Raw genomic sequence first — 15,573 nt, 5'->3', positions numbered from 1 at the left:
CCGCGCTGGGCGGCCGCCGCGGGCCGTTGGGGCTGCAGGCTGCTCGTGCTGCTGCTGTTCCTGGTGCCGGGCCCCGGCGGCGCCTCCGAGATCACCTTCGAGCTGCCCGACAATGCCAAGCAGTGTTTCTACGAGGACATCACGCAGGGCACCAAGTGCACCCTCGAGTTCCAGGTACTACGGGCTCAGGCAATTGCCGGTTCCAGCTCGCGGTTCCAGGGTCGAGGCCGTTTTCTCCTTCTTTGTCTGATTTCAGGAATCACATCTAGGTAGCCGATGCAGGCCATTTGGCTTTCCTTTCTGAAACCTTGTGCATTAGATAGTTAAAAACAGATATTGAGATACATGAATTCTAGAAATGCTTCCTGTGTGTGTGACTTTTCCATCCATTCTCTAATGTCCTTCATTTTGAACTTTCTTCTTTTTAAGAGTTAAAAAAAAAAAAAATTACCCCTGTTCTATAGTGCCCTACGTCACTTCGCCACTCTCTAAACCACACCTCCGCTTTCATCATATTTCAAGTGCTGCCAGTATCTGCCTCCATTGCTTTTCAGTTTTTCCATGGATGTTAGGACTATTGGTTAATGTCCCTGTCGTTGGAAGAGCTCTATTCCAGACCAGGTGACCATCTGCCAGAGGTTTTGTAGAAGGAATTGCTGTGATCAGTGAAAGGCACTTTTTCATCTTGGGATTATATAAAAGTGCTTATTTAACAGATGTAATTTCTTAAGTTGGTTAGAACATTCTTTACTCTGTTTCTTTTTTTTTTTGATGGTAGACTTAACATGTTTGAACAGCTATTGAGTACTAAGTGCTGCTGCTGATAACAGAAGTGAAGAAAACAGATAAGATCGCTGCCATCATTCTTGATTCTCTACCCATCCTACTTTCTTTTCTTAATTAGTACGAGTTCATTCTATAAAATTGTGCTTTAAGAGCAGAGAATTAGGTGATAAACGTTCTGGTCTTTGGGATCTCTTGGCTTCTTTAGGAAGCGATTTGATACCGAACTGTAAAGGATAAGTTATAAATGCTTTGGTGAGGAGAAAGAGAGAATGGACTTTGCAGGGTCATTATGGAAACAATGACTGGGAATTTGAAGAACTGTGGTAATTACGACTAGAAATTTGAAGAAATACTACAGTTGGGAATAAGGAGCCAGAAGAAGGGAGGTCAGCAGGGGCCAGACTATGTAGTGCCCAGCTGGTTGAGTTAAGGATTTTAGTTTTTCCTGAGAGTATGAGAAGCTATCATAGGGTTGTAAGCAGTGCAATGATAAGTTCTAAGTTTTCTGGGTAGCTATAGGGATATTAACCTGAGCAGGTAGAGAAAGTATTGTGGAGAGCTGCCAAGTAGATGTATTAGTGAAAGACTGATTAGGAGGCTGTTGTAGCGATTCAGGCTGAGGCTAGTGTGGTAGCAGCAGGGAGAAGGAAAGTGAAAGGTTAAAGGATGGGAGATACTCTATGTAAAATCCACAGAAGTTGGTGATAATTTGGCTACAGTAAGTGAGGGAGGCCAAGGATGACTCTTTAGCTTGCTTAACTTCATGAGGACAGAAAAGGTGATGGCAAGAATTGTAATATAAAGTGTCAGCGAAAAGCTTATTTCTTTAAACTTAAATATTTCTTGACTTCTGTATGCAGATGCTGTGCTTGGTGGTGAGAGTACTGTTACAGGCTAAAATATCAGCATCTGTTGTGTGGCAGACAGTATACCAAGCATTTCTGGTGTATTATTTAATTCCCTGGACAACCCGATATGAGATGGGTATAGTTTTTATTACTCATTTACTAGTGATACCCAAGGTCACAAACTGTAGCAGTAGCAGAATTAGTATGCAGTTCTAAGTTCTTAACCATTGTACTGCCTCTGAAAGATAAATGAGGCTGACCTTGCCCTCAGGGACCTGACACAGTCACACAGTCACGTAATGTTAAGTGCAGTAATGAAAGTACACCCCCAGTGTTGCGCTGGCTGAAGATGGAGAATCATCAGGGGAAACTTAGCGGAGGGTCTGCTGTGTGAGCTGAGTCTGGCGGGAGAAATAATAGTTGCTCTACAAGTCGCGGAGGGGAAAAGGACTTCGTCAGCAGATATGTTACGTTTGTGACACTTAATTCCAGCAAGCCTGAAAATTAGCCTGCGTTGGCACTGAAATATACTGAGTAGCGGTGTTGCTTTGTAATTGTGGATCTGAGGACTTTGTGGCGATTTATACCAGTTTGTCTGCATTGTTCCTTGATAACAGTGAGACTGATGATTTGTACATGCTCAGTGTGAGTCCCCTGAGAGTCTGCTACTGAGAATAGTTACATGGCAGAAATATGCCTATGTGAACAGCAAAATATAAAAAACCCAGTCAAGACTCCTGTTTTGGGCTCGCTAGTTCCACGGTGTTTCCTGTACACCTGGGTGGTTCCTGATCCAAGAGGGTTTCCTCTGGCCTCATTCCTCACAGAGTGAGGACGGGAAGCCGGGACCTGACCTCTTGTGTGTCCTCTTGTGTCCTCTTGCCGTGAGACAGCTTTTGGCTATGATGTTTGATACTGTAATCTCTTCCTCTAATCAATTGTAGATTTGTAAGCATAATCATTTTGGGTCCTGTGATTCTTTAGCAAACAGACCCTGTGTTACCTGTCACTGTTAGTGCAGAGACTTGTTCAGAGAATTCTGGCATTCTGGTGTTTTTGGAACACAGTGAGAAAGGGTCTAAAAGGTGCTGAGACTTCCTTGAGGAAGTGCTAGGGAGTAGTGTGCTGTTGATGACAGGTTTGGGTTTTTCTGTAGGCCACAGGAGTTATCAAAAGGCTTTAGGACATGCAGGGAGGGAGGTGTTACCATCATCTAGTGGAGATGCTGCTAAATGTGCTTCAGGGCACAGGGCAGTGCAGCCCCTGCAGCAAAGACTGCTCACCCCAGATAATCCAACCAAGGTTAAACCCTGGATTAGACAGGAGAGACTGGGTTCTGGGAAGACCTTTTAGGAAACTGTGGCAGTAATCCTGTCTGGACTGTGGATCGGGAACAGGAGAGATGGAGTGAATTTGAGAGAAGCAATAATATCAAGATTCTGTGATTAACTGGGCAGGTAGGGACACATCATTCAAAATGATCTCCAGTTTCTTTCTTAAGTGATCAGACAGACTGTTAGCCCCTGGTGGCTCAGTGGTAAAGAATCCGCCTGCCAGTGCAGGAGATGCAAGCGACGTGGGTTCAATCCCTGGGTCGGGAAGATCCCCTGGAGAAGGAAATGGCAACCCACTCCAGTGTTCTTACCTGGGAAATCTGCGGACAGAGGAGCCTGGCGGGCTACAGTCCGTGGGGTCGCAAAGAGTTGGACATGACTTAGCTACTGAACAACAACAACAACAACCTTTATCTGAAGTAAGATTATTTGTTTTAAAGTTTGGTAGAAGAAAAGTGGCAGGATGATCAGTTTGGGTTCTGTTTTTTGTTTGGATGTATGTTTTGATTATTTAAAGTACTATGGTGTTAAGTATGAGTAATTGGGTCTGTAAAATGCAGTCAGTATCTCACCTAGAAGAAAGGTTGTTCACTTTTGGTGAAAAGGGGAATACCCAATTGATAAGACATCATTTTTGTGTCAGATGTTATATCTATATGTTAATATTTGCCTGTTTTACAATTTCCTAAATGCCCAGTTATATTTCATTTAATTATCGAAATGATCTTATAACATAGTTCAGTTATTCATATCTCTTTAGTGACAAAGGTCATGTAAGTAACCAGTGTTCTTTGAAGTCCAAAGTTTGATCTCTCTGTTCTACAAATCTAGAATGTCAATATTATGCTAGACCAGAAGGCAAGCTTGAAAATACCAGTACAATAATGGTGGTTGGAAATCCTCTACCCAGTGTCTCCTCATTGCGTCCTCCTCAGGTGGATCAGGCACGCTGTGATTCTTCTCCTGTCTCCTCTCCCTCTTCTCAGTTTTTGCTCCTCTTTACTCCTTTGCTTTTTTTCTCTCTTAGACTTGTCCAGGTACCTCAGGAAAAACCTCTTCCTGTCTTCACTTGTGTAATTCAGATGGCTCAGATTGTGACGGCTCAGATATGCTTATGCTGAATAAGCATAACCCCTTGAAAATAGTTCCAGCGTCCTCTTCAGAAGCGTTTCACCTGCCTCTGCTTTCCTTTCATGGGCTTTCCTGTTAAATACAGACTTTGCAGATGAACAAAAGGTTTATCTGCCTTTGCCTTGTTCTGTTTTGGTTTTCCTTTAATCACATGTGTTTAAGCAATGTAATTTAATCTTTTATGCTTCTCTTGGAAACAAGTTGATAATAATGATATACTCTTAGAACAACCCACAAATCAGTTCTCTTCAAAATGTAATTCAAAACAAAGTATGCATCAAATTCCATATAACTGACCTGTAAAAGAACTTAAGAAACACAGCCTGTTTGTAATTTGGCAGTAAAATGAATTTCAGTTCTATAAGTATAATAACATGGGGTGTTGGGCTAAAGACTGGCTACTTTTCTGCTTCACTGAACGGTCTGTGAGTGCTTGGATCATGCTGGTGGGAGACTAGGAGAGGAGATTTGGGGAAGGAAAGTACTGCATGGCAGTTAGCTCAGGGTCAAGGGTATACATTTGGCATCAGCCTCTTATGAGCTGAATAATCTTGAGTAGATTACTTATTTTAACTCAGGTTCTTAGTTTGTAAACTGAGGGGGAAATGCCCCCTCAGAGGGTTGTGGGAGAATTAAGTGATGTAGGAGCCGTCTTCTGGTGTGTTGGTTCGCTCCCTCTCTCCTGTCGTGAGGAAGTGTGTTCAGTCTCTGTAAAGCTTTAGCCGAACTGAAATCTGCCTCCCAGGACCCATTCACTGGTAGAAATCAAGAAACATAAAATTGCCTGTGATTGTTTTAAAAACCTTACAGCCATTTTAACAGGAAACCTGACTGATTTTTCAGCCTTGTTCCTTGCAGTGATCTCTTCATTTTTTGCTTGTTTTCCTCTCTTGTAGGTTATTACTGGTGGTCACTATGATGTAGATTGTCGACTAGAAGATCCTGATGGTAATGTGCTGTACAAGGAGATGAAGAAACAGTATGATAGTTACACCTTCACAGCCTCCAAAAACGGGACATACAAGTTTTGCTTTAGCAATGAATTTTCTACTTTCACACATAAAACTGTATATTTTGATTTTCAAGTTGGAGAAGACCCACCTTTGTTTCCTAGTGAGAACCGAGTCAGTGCTCTTACCCAGGTAATAAAAGTCGTATGTTTAAAGGGGGGAAAGGGCATAATTTAACATGCATTAACTCATTGGTGAAACACCAAATCTTGTGACTTTAACACAATCTTTAAGACCTATCTTAACTCTTACAGTATATTAGGCATTTCACAGAGAACTTCAGACTTTTTTAGTGAAGACCAGTGTTAAAGTATTTTATGAAAAGAAAATAGACATTAAAATAGGAGGATCACTTTGGTAGAAACATCATTGACAAAGGAAGTTTAAAGGCCTAAACAGTGCTCCAGCATTCTGAAGCAGTTTCTGTAATTCATGGAGGAATGTTGCTACTGTAACTTAGCAGGGGAGGTTAAGTTACATGATGCCATAATTAATTAATATATACATATGTATATATTTGCATATACACACTTTTATACAAGTATTTAGTGTTATGCAGACTGCTGCTACAATAACTTTTGCTGTAACTGAAGGTTAAATAGTAAAGATTACTAGTAAGTCATCTAACAAAAACCAAAAATAGTTAAGGTAGCTAAATTGGGTTTTATTTTGAAGAAGAGCTTAATGAGAGAAAGATAGCAAGAGAAATTTAGAGTCAGTGAACAAATACTGCTCAGGTGATGAGAAGGGTTATTTTATTTCTAGTTCAAATACAATATGAGCTACAGATCAGATCAGATCAGTCACTCAGTCGTGTCTGACTCTTTGCAACCCCATGAATCGCAGCACGCCAGGCCTCCCTGTCCATCACCAACTCCCGGAGTTCACTGAGACTCATGTCCATCGAGTCAGTGATGCCATCCAGCCATCTCATCCTCTGTCATCCCCTTCTCCTCTTGCCCCCAATCCCTCCCAGCATCAGAGTCTTTTCCAATGAATCAACTCTTCGCATGAGGTGGCCAAAGTACTGGAGTTTCAGCTTTAGCATCATTCCTTCCAAAGAAATCCCAGGGCTGATCTCCTTCAGAATGGACTGGTTGGATCTCCTTGCAATCCAAGGGCCTCTCAAGAGTCTTCTCCAACACCACAGTTCAAAAGCATCAATTAGATAACACTAAATCATTCTCCAGAATGGTTTTATTAATTTACACTGTTTTTAGCCTTTTAAGAGGATAGAGGAACACCAGGGGAATAATCAACAAAATCCAGCAAGTGGGAAATGCTGATGGACAGAGGACCCAGTTGAATTTTCAACAAGTAGATGCTGCTGCTGCTAAGTCGCTTCAGTCGTGTCCAACTCTGTGTGACCCCATAGACGGAAGCCCACCAGGCTTCCCTGTCCCTGGGATTGTCCAGGCAAGAACACTGGAGTGGGTTGCCATTTCCTTCTTCAATGCATGAAAGTGAAAAGGGAAAGTGAAGTCGCTAAGTTGTGTCTGACTCTTCGCAACCCCATGGACTGCAGCCTTCAGGCTCCTCCATCCATGGGATTTTGCAGGCAAGAGTACTGGAGTGGGGTGCCTTTTCCGACAAGTAGATGGGAAGGGGGTAAAAAAACAGGAAGAGAACCTAAAGATTAAAGAAGACTTGAAAGACATATCAGCTAAATGATTATATTGACCTTGTTTGCTTTCTGATTTGGAAACGACTTTGCTGAGGTGTTTGGGGAAATCTGAATACAGTCTGCCTGCCTTTTTCCTCTGGGCTATGCCATGTGACTTGCGGGATCTTAGTTTCCTCCCAGGGATCAAACCCCGGGCAAGGCACTGAAAGCGCCGAGTCCTAACACTAGGTGGCAAGGGCTTTCCACTGGCTTTATATCTGATCACTTTTAAGGAGTTATTGTTACTCTGTGTTACAGGGCTACTGGGATTAAGTTTTTTAAATTGTTACCTTTCAGAAATAAATATGAAACGTAGAAGTATAGCTGAAATGGTAAAATATGTGAGATATACTTTAAAATAATTGGAATGGGATTGACATGGGGTTCATCATACTAGTCACTATACTTTTGGAGACATGAGAACATTTCCACTTTGAAGGTAAAATGAAAAAAAAAAACCAAAACACTACCTCAAAAATTGTATGAATCCACGTAAGTAGTTCTTTAATTTCTGTGATTTTCTCTAGTTCAGTAATTCTTAACCTGTGCCCCTTTGTCATGCTTCAGGAATCCCTTGAACGCTCCGAACTTGTGTCAAATCCTTGTTTTTATACATACTTTTCAGAGGAAGAATTCTTAGCCTGTTCATCATTTTGAGATACATGGAAAGCAAAGAAAGGCTAGAAGCACCTGTCTACCTCTCACTAAAACTTATAAATCATTCATTTTAGTACATGGTGATCTTCCATTCCTAGGAACCAGAAAACAAGAAGCAAAAATGTTTGAGTATTCTAATCGGTAAATTCAATTTGTAGACCTCCTAATTTCTCATACTTTTTAAAGAAACTTTCTCTGAAATATTTTTGTAACTATTCCTTTTCTACTTAATTTTGGTAGAACTTTAAGTGCTTAAATTATTTTCTAATGTCTATTATTAAAATCACAACAAACTCATTTTTTTTAAACTCCTAATATGTGGTTTGTGATATGAAATAAGTATAACATAATAAAACCTGTATCTCGCTACCAGGATTAAATTTTCAGCAGTAGAAAAATATTAAACTGGTTGTTTGTATACAACAACCAGAAAAATTAGACTCTTAACCCTTCTCAAGCATATAGTGTAATGTAGAAAAAGGTAAGATGTCATCAGATGAAGGCCCACTGACTCACAGTGAAAATAAGACTTACGTCCCATTGAGAACGTATATATTGTTTTTGTTGACTGAAATGAGGGAGAAACTTAATTAGCAAAGTGGTCAATGTGGGGGAAAAAATTCCCACTTTGAAGTTTCAGCTGTTTCTAAGATACTTGAAATAACTTTGACAGTCTACTTTTATGCCATATTTTGCTCATTTTTGCTATATTTGGACTTTGACTCATATGCATATTATTGGTCAGATTTACTGACCTGTCATTCTCTTCCTCCGAATTCTTCCTCTTGGAGAACCTGGCCTTAAATTCTGTCGCCACCAGCCTTCACTGCTTAGTGTTTCTTCTACTGTTTGCTTCATGTTCCACCTGCCACCTTACAGATGCCGCAGCTGCGACGCTCCAGTTTGGGGCAAGCAGCTGCCAGTCATCCTAGTGGGAGCGAGTGAAAGGGTTGCTCTGCCAGGACCACTGACATGAATGAGTGAGTGAATGAGGGCCAGTTCAGTGGAATGTTAGTCACATGAGGACTTGCGATCACAGTGAAAGAAACGATGGATATGCTAGATGGATTGTACAGCAAGTATGAAACCTACTAACTGAAACTCTTTCTCTTTAGATGGAATCTGCCTGTGTTTCAATTCATGAAGCTCTGAAATCTGTCATTGACTATCAGACTCACTTCCGATTGAGAGAAGCTCAAGGCCGAAGCAGAGCTGAGGATCTAAATACAAGAGTGGCCTACTGGTCAGTAGGAGAAGCCCTCATTCTCCTGGTGGTTAGCATAGGGCAGGTATTTCTTTTGAAAAGCTTCTTCTCCGATAAAAGAACCACAACAACTCGTGTTGGATCGTAATTTGAGAATTGATGCACCATTGCCGCTGTAATATTGCTGTCCTCCAATTAATTTTAGGTACCGAAGAACTTAATATGGCAACATTTTTAGAACCTTACTCATACACTTGTTGGGGGTGGGTGTACAATGCATATCCCAAGCTGTGGAAAGGACACCTTTTTTTATTTGTAAAGGTAGAAAAACTTTGGGACTTATTTTGGGCTATTCATAAATATTCAACACAATGATTTACACTTTTCTGGGTTGTTTCTATCTACTCCTCACACGCTAACCTTTGGTAATTTTGATTCCTCTTATCCTTTTAAAAGTACTTTTCTTGTAAGCAGTGGATATTTTAAACGAAGCCTTCAATTTAATGTTGATATGGAGGAAGAAAATTACCTTTTAGTTGTTTATAGTAAATAAAGTTTTGTTTTTAAGAAAACCAAATGTGATTAACTGTAGCCCAAGCCCTATTCTGCATTGTTTAATTTTATGAGGAAAAAAAATCTACCATAGAAATATTAGTTAATATTGATATAATTTTAAATTGACACATCATGGTTTAATTTATTTCTCAGTAGCTTGGAAAATGTCATTTTTGTTGTTTGGGTTTATTCTATGATCTACCACCAGATATATGTTATTTTTTTTTTCATAAAGACAGAAACTAGTGTGTTTCAGTAACAGAGTTTACAGACACCTTAAAAATCAGACTGTTGTTAACAGGTAGAATAATCACAGAGTAATTTAAGACACTACAATGGGGAGCAAATGACATGAGAAAACTTTCAGTGAGTTATCAGCACACATTACATTTTCAGTGCTTTTACAAAGAAAAAAGGTGATCTGTTTCATTAAACATTGAATTGGCTAATTCTTGCTCTAATGTGGCTTTAATGTCGGGAGTCACTCCTAGCTTTAATTGACAGTTGTTAATATAAAAGTGAAAGTGTAACGGTGCCATATGTTTTATTCCAGTGGGTGTGATGCACTGAGAAGTGAGTTTCTTTGGTTTTTTTCTTTCTTTTTCTTCTTTGTTTTTTGGGGTTTTTTTTGTTTGTTTTTTGTCTTGCACATACAATTTGTACAATCTCTGATTTAGCAGCCCTAAGATGATTTAAAAATTTAGAATGCTGTGTGTGTTTCTTATTTGATAATCTTCATTGATTGTACTGCATTTAATGAGTATTAAATAGTGCATTTTCTGTACACTATAGGATTTAGTCTGTGTTTGTATTTTATAATTTGCATAAATTGAGCTGACTGAAATAAGATTTTCTTCCAGGTATTCTAGGATACAATACAAGATGATGCAAAATTGTGTTTAAAGCTCTTACGCTGTTTAAAAAAAAAAAAAAAAAAATTACGACTGCTTTTTGCCATGTTTCTCTCCCCACCTAAAAGTAATGAGTACTGAACATGACTGGCATATTTTTAGGGCTTTGGTATGTGGTACTACAGAATAGTGATTGGACAGCAATTTTAGTCACTTAACCTCCACCAACTAAAAGTTAGCTCCTAATTCTAAGTTGTCTTAAAATGCACATACACTTGTGCATGTAAGAGCAAGATGAATTCAGGTTGTCCTGCTTGCTAATTTAAAATGCTAGAGTGTAGCAAAGGATGAACATACTTTAGACCCTTTAATTCTAAAATGTTTGAAGACCAAATAGCTACTCCTTCAACAATATTTATCAATGGATTAAGAACTGAAGTTTAAGATTTAACGGATTTCTCTTTTTTGGGATCCTGTCCTGCAGCTTTTTAAGTGTCCCTCTGTATTTAGATTTGCAGGTTTTAAACAGTACTGTTAAAGTGATAAACCTGAGAGTATGCTGAGTGTCCTTTTCAGGTTGCCTGCCTGCTCTTGTGTTCAGGTAATTACACCATAATTAAGCAGAGTTGGGTATCATCAAACTGCCAAATTTGGCATAGATAATAGTTATTTAATCTGTACCTATCTAAACTTCATGATATTTAAAGACTATTACCACAGATAACTTGTGATAAAACTATTGAGGTATATTAAAAGGTTTTAAATCACCACTGTTACCTGTTGTAGAAAATAGTACTGACTTAGTCTAGTCTGTAACTGGTTAAAGTTCGGTGGCTTGTCAATATTCAACTAGGTATGTATATAAAAATTAGAAAATACATATCTACCTGGATATGAATATTAAGTAGAACTTTTCCTTCTATATAATTTGTAGCTCATCTTTCATCTTTAATCCTTTCATAACTTGTTGCTGCAGTTTGAATTTCTCAGATGTTTATATTTGGACACACAGCTCAGAATACTTATTTAAACATCATTAGCTGTATATATTTTTAAAGCAGAATAAATACTGGAAATGGACTTGATATGCAAGTTTATACTAAAATTCCAACTGTGTGAAGATAACATTTAAAGATATTACTTTGCTAATAATCTAAACATTCTTTTTATTAAAGAAGCAGATGGTCTGGGGTTCACAGCTTTCATCCTGGCTTGATGATAATCAACTTTGAAAACACAGTGGACTGGAAAGCAATTAAAATTGCTTTAAGTTCTTTTAAAGATTTCCTTTAAATCTCTACTATCCAGTTTTGCTTCAGTTTGTAAATGTGTAACATTTATGGTTAAATAGGACAAAGCAGACCCTATTGACTATTGTTTTCAAAAATTAAACAAATTGATATATAAATTATTTAGAGGGCATTTTCATTTACTTTTGGAAAGAAAAATTTGTCTAAATGACACATGCTGGTTCTGCAGGATTGTACCAATCAATTCTTGTAGAATAAAAAAAAAAATCTTTCAACAAACTGACTTCACTTATTTCTGTCAAGATTTAAGTCTTTTTAAAGCTCCTTACCAACTTAGGCCTTGGGGTGCAGTTTTGTAGCAAGAGAGTGATAATTTATTTCATATTTTATTGGAACATCTTAGGGACTGAGTAAGTTAAAGAGGAGGAATACAACCTCTAATCACCTCACTTTTTAACCTTTTTGGTTTTCTTACTGAAAGTTGGGGGGAAAGGAAGTTTAGCCTTCAATTCCCTAAGAAGCTTCTTAGTTTTTAGGTAAGGTAACATTTGGTTGTATAATATTATTTTCTTAATGTTGTTCCCCCTTTATAATGTCATGGGGGACACTCTGGCTCCTAGGCACAAGTCTACAAAAGTAGCAGATAAGTAACAGCAATACAGGTTAACCATCAGTATTTTACTTGTGTTGGCCCATTGCATCTTTGCAATAATCCTCTGAAGTAAGGATATTATTCCCATTTTACAGATGAGGAAATGGAGGTTAAGAAACCTGTCTGTATATCAGTAATTAGCAAAATATATGAGCCATGGCACTGTGGTTCCAGACCCCTCTTTCTCAACCACAATGTGGTAGTACCTACAATTACCATTAAAGAGTGGATCTCTGAAGACTTAGCAGTATACCTCAGAAGTGGTTCAGTGCTTTGGTTTTGGAGTTATAGCCAAGATCAGATCATGATTGGGTGATCTCATGCAAATGATCTTGTTAACTCCATATATTTCTGTTTCTTCATTTGTTATTAAGGTTATTTCTACTACAATGAGAACATAATGAGATTTATTATAAAGCACTTAGGCTCCACGCCTGTCATATACAAGTGTTTAATAAATAATAGCTGTGTTTTTGTCATTGGTCCAATTTAATCTCTTGATCCTTCTTTAGTTCTTAAAGTTCTTACTGTAACCAAGCTCATACGGCTCTTAAATAATATGTAACAAATACAGAAGTCCATCATGTACATAATAATCTGCTAAGAGTTTCAAAAATGAGTAAGATAATCTGACCTCCAGGAACATAACAGTTGGGGGAGATGAGATAGCTATATAAGGAACTAATGTTAACTAAGTCATGAAGCAGAAAGAACTTGGTTTCTAAGATACCTACAGGGTGCTAAAGGAGCAAGAAAATACACAGATCAAAAGACTTACTCCTCATGGCATTTTGCTTTGTCCTCTTCCAGAGTCGGGAGGGAACATGGTTTAGCTGGGCCAGCAGTTGAGTGAACCAATCTCTAAATCAGGGATGTCTATTTATTGGTACAGATCAAAAAATATGTTGTTACTAGTAAAGGTGATCTGAATAACCTCCATCTTGGTTGTTTCCAAATTCTGGAGGAAAATAAAGGGATGTTATCCTTAAACCACAATATGTGCTATTTTTCAGTCTACATTTCTCCATTTTATCCACAAGCTAGCATTATTAGGATGTTTGGTGAAATCTGGAAATAACACAGGGTCTGGCATGATCTGTTTTTAGTGCTGTAATTACTAGTGACTATTACTACCTTGTGGCTCAGCTGGTAAAGAATCCGCCTGCAATGTGGGAGACCTGGGTTCGATCCCTGGGTTGGGAAGATCCCCTGGAGAAGGGAAAGGCTACCCACTCCAGTATTCTGGCCAAGAAAATGCCATGGTCTGTAAAGTCCATGAGGTCGCAAAGAGTTGGACATGACTGAGCGACTTTCACTCACTCACTCATTCACTACTACCTTAAAAAGAGAAGGGAACACAGGAATTTCAGAAATTGTGGTTCACAGAGTAAAACTGACCAGTAATCTGCCATCCACTTTGATGCACTTCATTTGAGAAATTGTGGTTCAGAGAGTAAAATTGACCAGTAATCCACCATCCACTTTGATGTATTTCATTTGAGAAATGTATTTCAGTTTTTGTACAGATTAATGTATATATTTTTAAAGAATTGGTGTTGTCTGTAACAAAGTTTTAAAACTTTTAAAAATTGTAAACAGGGTATTAAACATGTACAGCTTAAAGAGAAATAAAATTATAAAGCACATTCTCAATAACCCATGCTCAGATTAAGAAATGTAGTATTGCCAACACCATAAAAGGTTCTGTGTACCCTTTCCTGACTATTTCTTCATTAGCGATAACCAGTGTTTCGCTTGTAATGAAAATATTTTTTTTTCTTTTTACTAGTTAAGTATGCTAGTTCTTCTCAAACTTTTAAAAAAATTTCCAAGTAATCACAAACAGTTTTTTATTAGTAAATACAAAATCATGTGTTTGAATATTTTGTTAATATTAAATTGCTGTCAGCCTGCCTGAATGCTTGCTTTCTGTGCGTGCTTACTCATGTGCTTCTCTCCTCAGCCAGTAACAGTTCAGTGTGGTCACTGGACCATACTTTGAATAGTACTTATGTCTACATTCCTGAAAAATGTCTAAAAAATCAGGCAAAAGTAAACATTAATAAATAAAGTTTAATGGAATATTAAATTCTATTTAATAAATTAGATGTTACATATATTCCTTTGTGACTTTGTTTAGCAAAGTCATCCGTGTTAATGCATATAGCTGTAGTTTCATTACTGTGTAGTAGTCCATCATATAAATATACTAAAGTTACGGTCTTTTCTTCTGTGATGGCATTTGAATTGTTCTTAGATTTTTGCTGTTCTAAAGCCACTATGAACATTTTTGTATATTATGTCCTGTTTGCACATACATATCATCCCTTGAGAATACCAGGGCTTCCCTCATAGCTCAGCTGGTAAAGAATCCACCTGCAATGCAGGAGACCCCAGTTCGATCCTTGGGTTGGGAAGATCCCCTGGAGAAGGGAAAGGCTACCCACTCCACTCTTCTGGCCTGGAGAATTCCATGGACTACACAGTCCATGGGGTCACAGAGAGTTGGACAGGACTGAATGACTTTCTTGAGGATACATCTACGAGTGGAATGTTTGCTTAAATCTAACTTTTTAAAGCAATAGTATCAATTAGTGCTTTTACCAGTAACAGTGGAAAGTTCCACGTTTGTGCTGTTAGACTTTTAAAACTTTACAAAATCTCCTGGGTTTGTAATGCTGTTAAAGCAACACTTAAGAATTTGAGAGGAGCTTCCCTGGCGGTCCAGTGGCTGAGACTCCATGCTCCAAACGCAGGGGGCCTGGCCTGGGTTCAGTCCCTGGTCAGGAAACTAGATCCCACATGCTGCAACTAGGACCCGGTGCAGCCAAAGAAAGAAAGAAAGAATTTGAGAAGTGACTCGAGGAATAAGACCCACCCAGAAGTCTGTTATCCATTTTCATGTTTTTCAGTTATTTTTCTAGATATATGTATATATTTTTAAAGAAACTGCTGTCAAACCTCATTGTTGCTTCATACTTCTATGAGGTTATTTTTTTCCTCACAGGTTTGTCTACCACATGGATTTCCTCTTCGTGAAGTCCTTGTTCAGATATTTTGCCCATTTAAAAAAACTGAATGTCTTGATTAACGGGATTCCTTTATATATTCAGGAGATTAATCTTTTGGTTATAACTACTTCAAAAAACTTATCACAGTTTGTATTTATCTTTCTGCTTCTAATGAAATACACCAGTCTTTTCCCTTCTTGTTGGTGTTTTAATGTGTTGTTAAATACCTCTCTATCCTGAGGTCATGAGTGTCTTCTGTACTATATTCTAACATATGATCGTTTTGTCTTCTGCTTGGATTGAATTTTGTGTTTGGGATAAGGTAGGTGTACAGGTTCGTTCCCTCACCCCTTAAAAACTCATCTCTCTGTTGATTTGCCATGCCAAATCTTTGATCTGTTAAGTGCCCATATTTATCTGAGTCTATTTCTGGGCTCTGTTTTATTCCATTAACATTTGGTCATACACCAGTAACGTCCTATCTTAATTACTAAAGCTTTAACAGTTCTTGATATTGGTAAAACAAATGTTTCTACCTTGTTCTTTAAGATATTGGCTGTAATCTGTTCTTTACACTTTGAAACAAAGTTCAGAGTTGCACAAATTTCAAAATAAAATTTT

General features: G+C 38.2%; 1 protein-coding gene across 1 annotated transcript; it reads left to right on the top strand.

The window, feature by feature from the left end:
- On the top strand, window positions 1-11,568 carry TMED7 (transmembrane emp24 protein transport domain containing 7; the record flags this gene model as incomplete). The annotated part of the gene is made up of 3 exons (XM_010862103.1): window positions 1-174; window positions 4,996-5,241; window positions 8,545-11,568. Coding segments are annotated over 3 exons (657 nt in total), but the record flags the coding sequence as incomplete, so codon positions are not given.
- Between the last annotated feature and the right edge of the window lie 4,005 nt (window positions 11,569-15,573).

Source organism: Bison bison, unplaced genomic scaffold (assembly GCF_000754665.1).
Source record: "Bison bison bison isolate TAMUID 2011002044 unplaced genomic scaffold, Bison_UMD1.0 scf7180017864476, whole genome shotgun sequence".
Taxonomy (NCBI): Eukaryota; Metazoa; Chordata; class Mammalia; order Artiodactyla; family Bovidae; genus Bison; species Bison bison.
The sequence above is the reverse complement of the archived record's forward strand: the minus strand, read 5'-3'. Positions and strand labels throughout refer to the sequence as shown.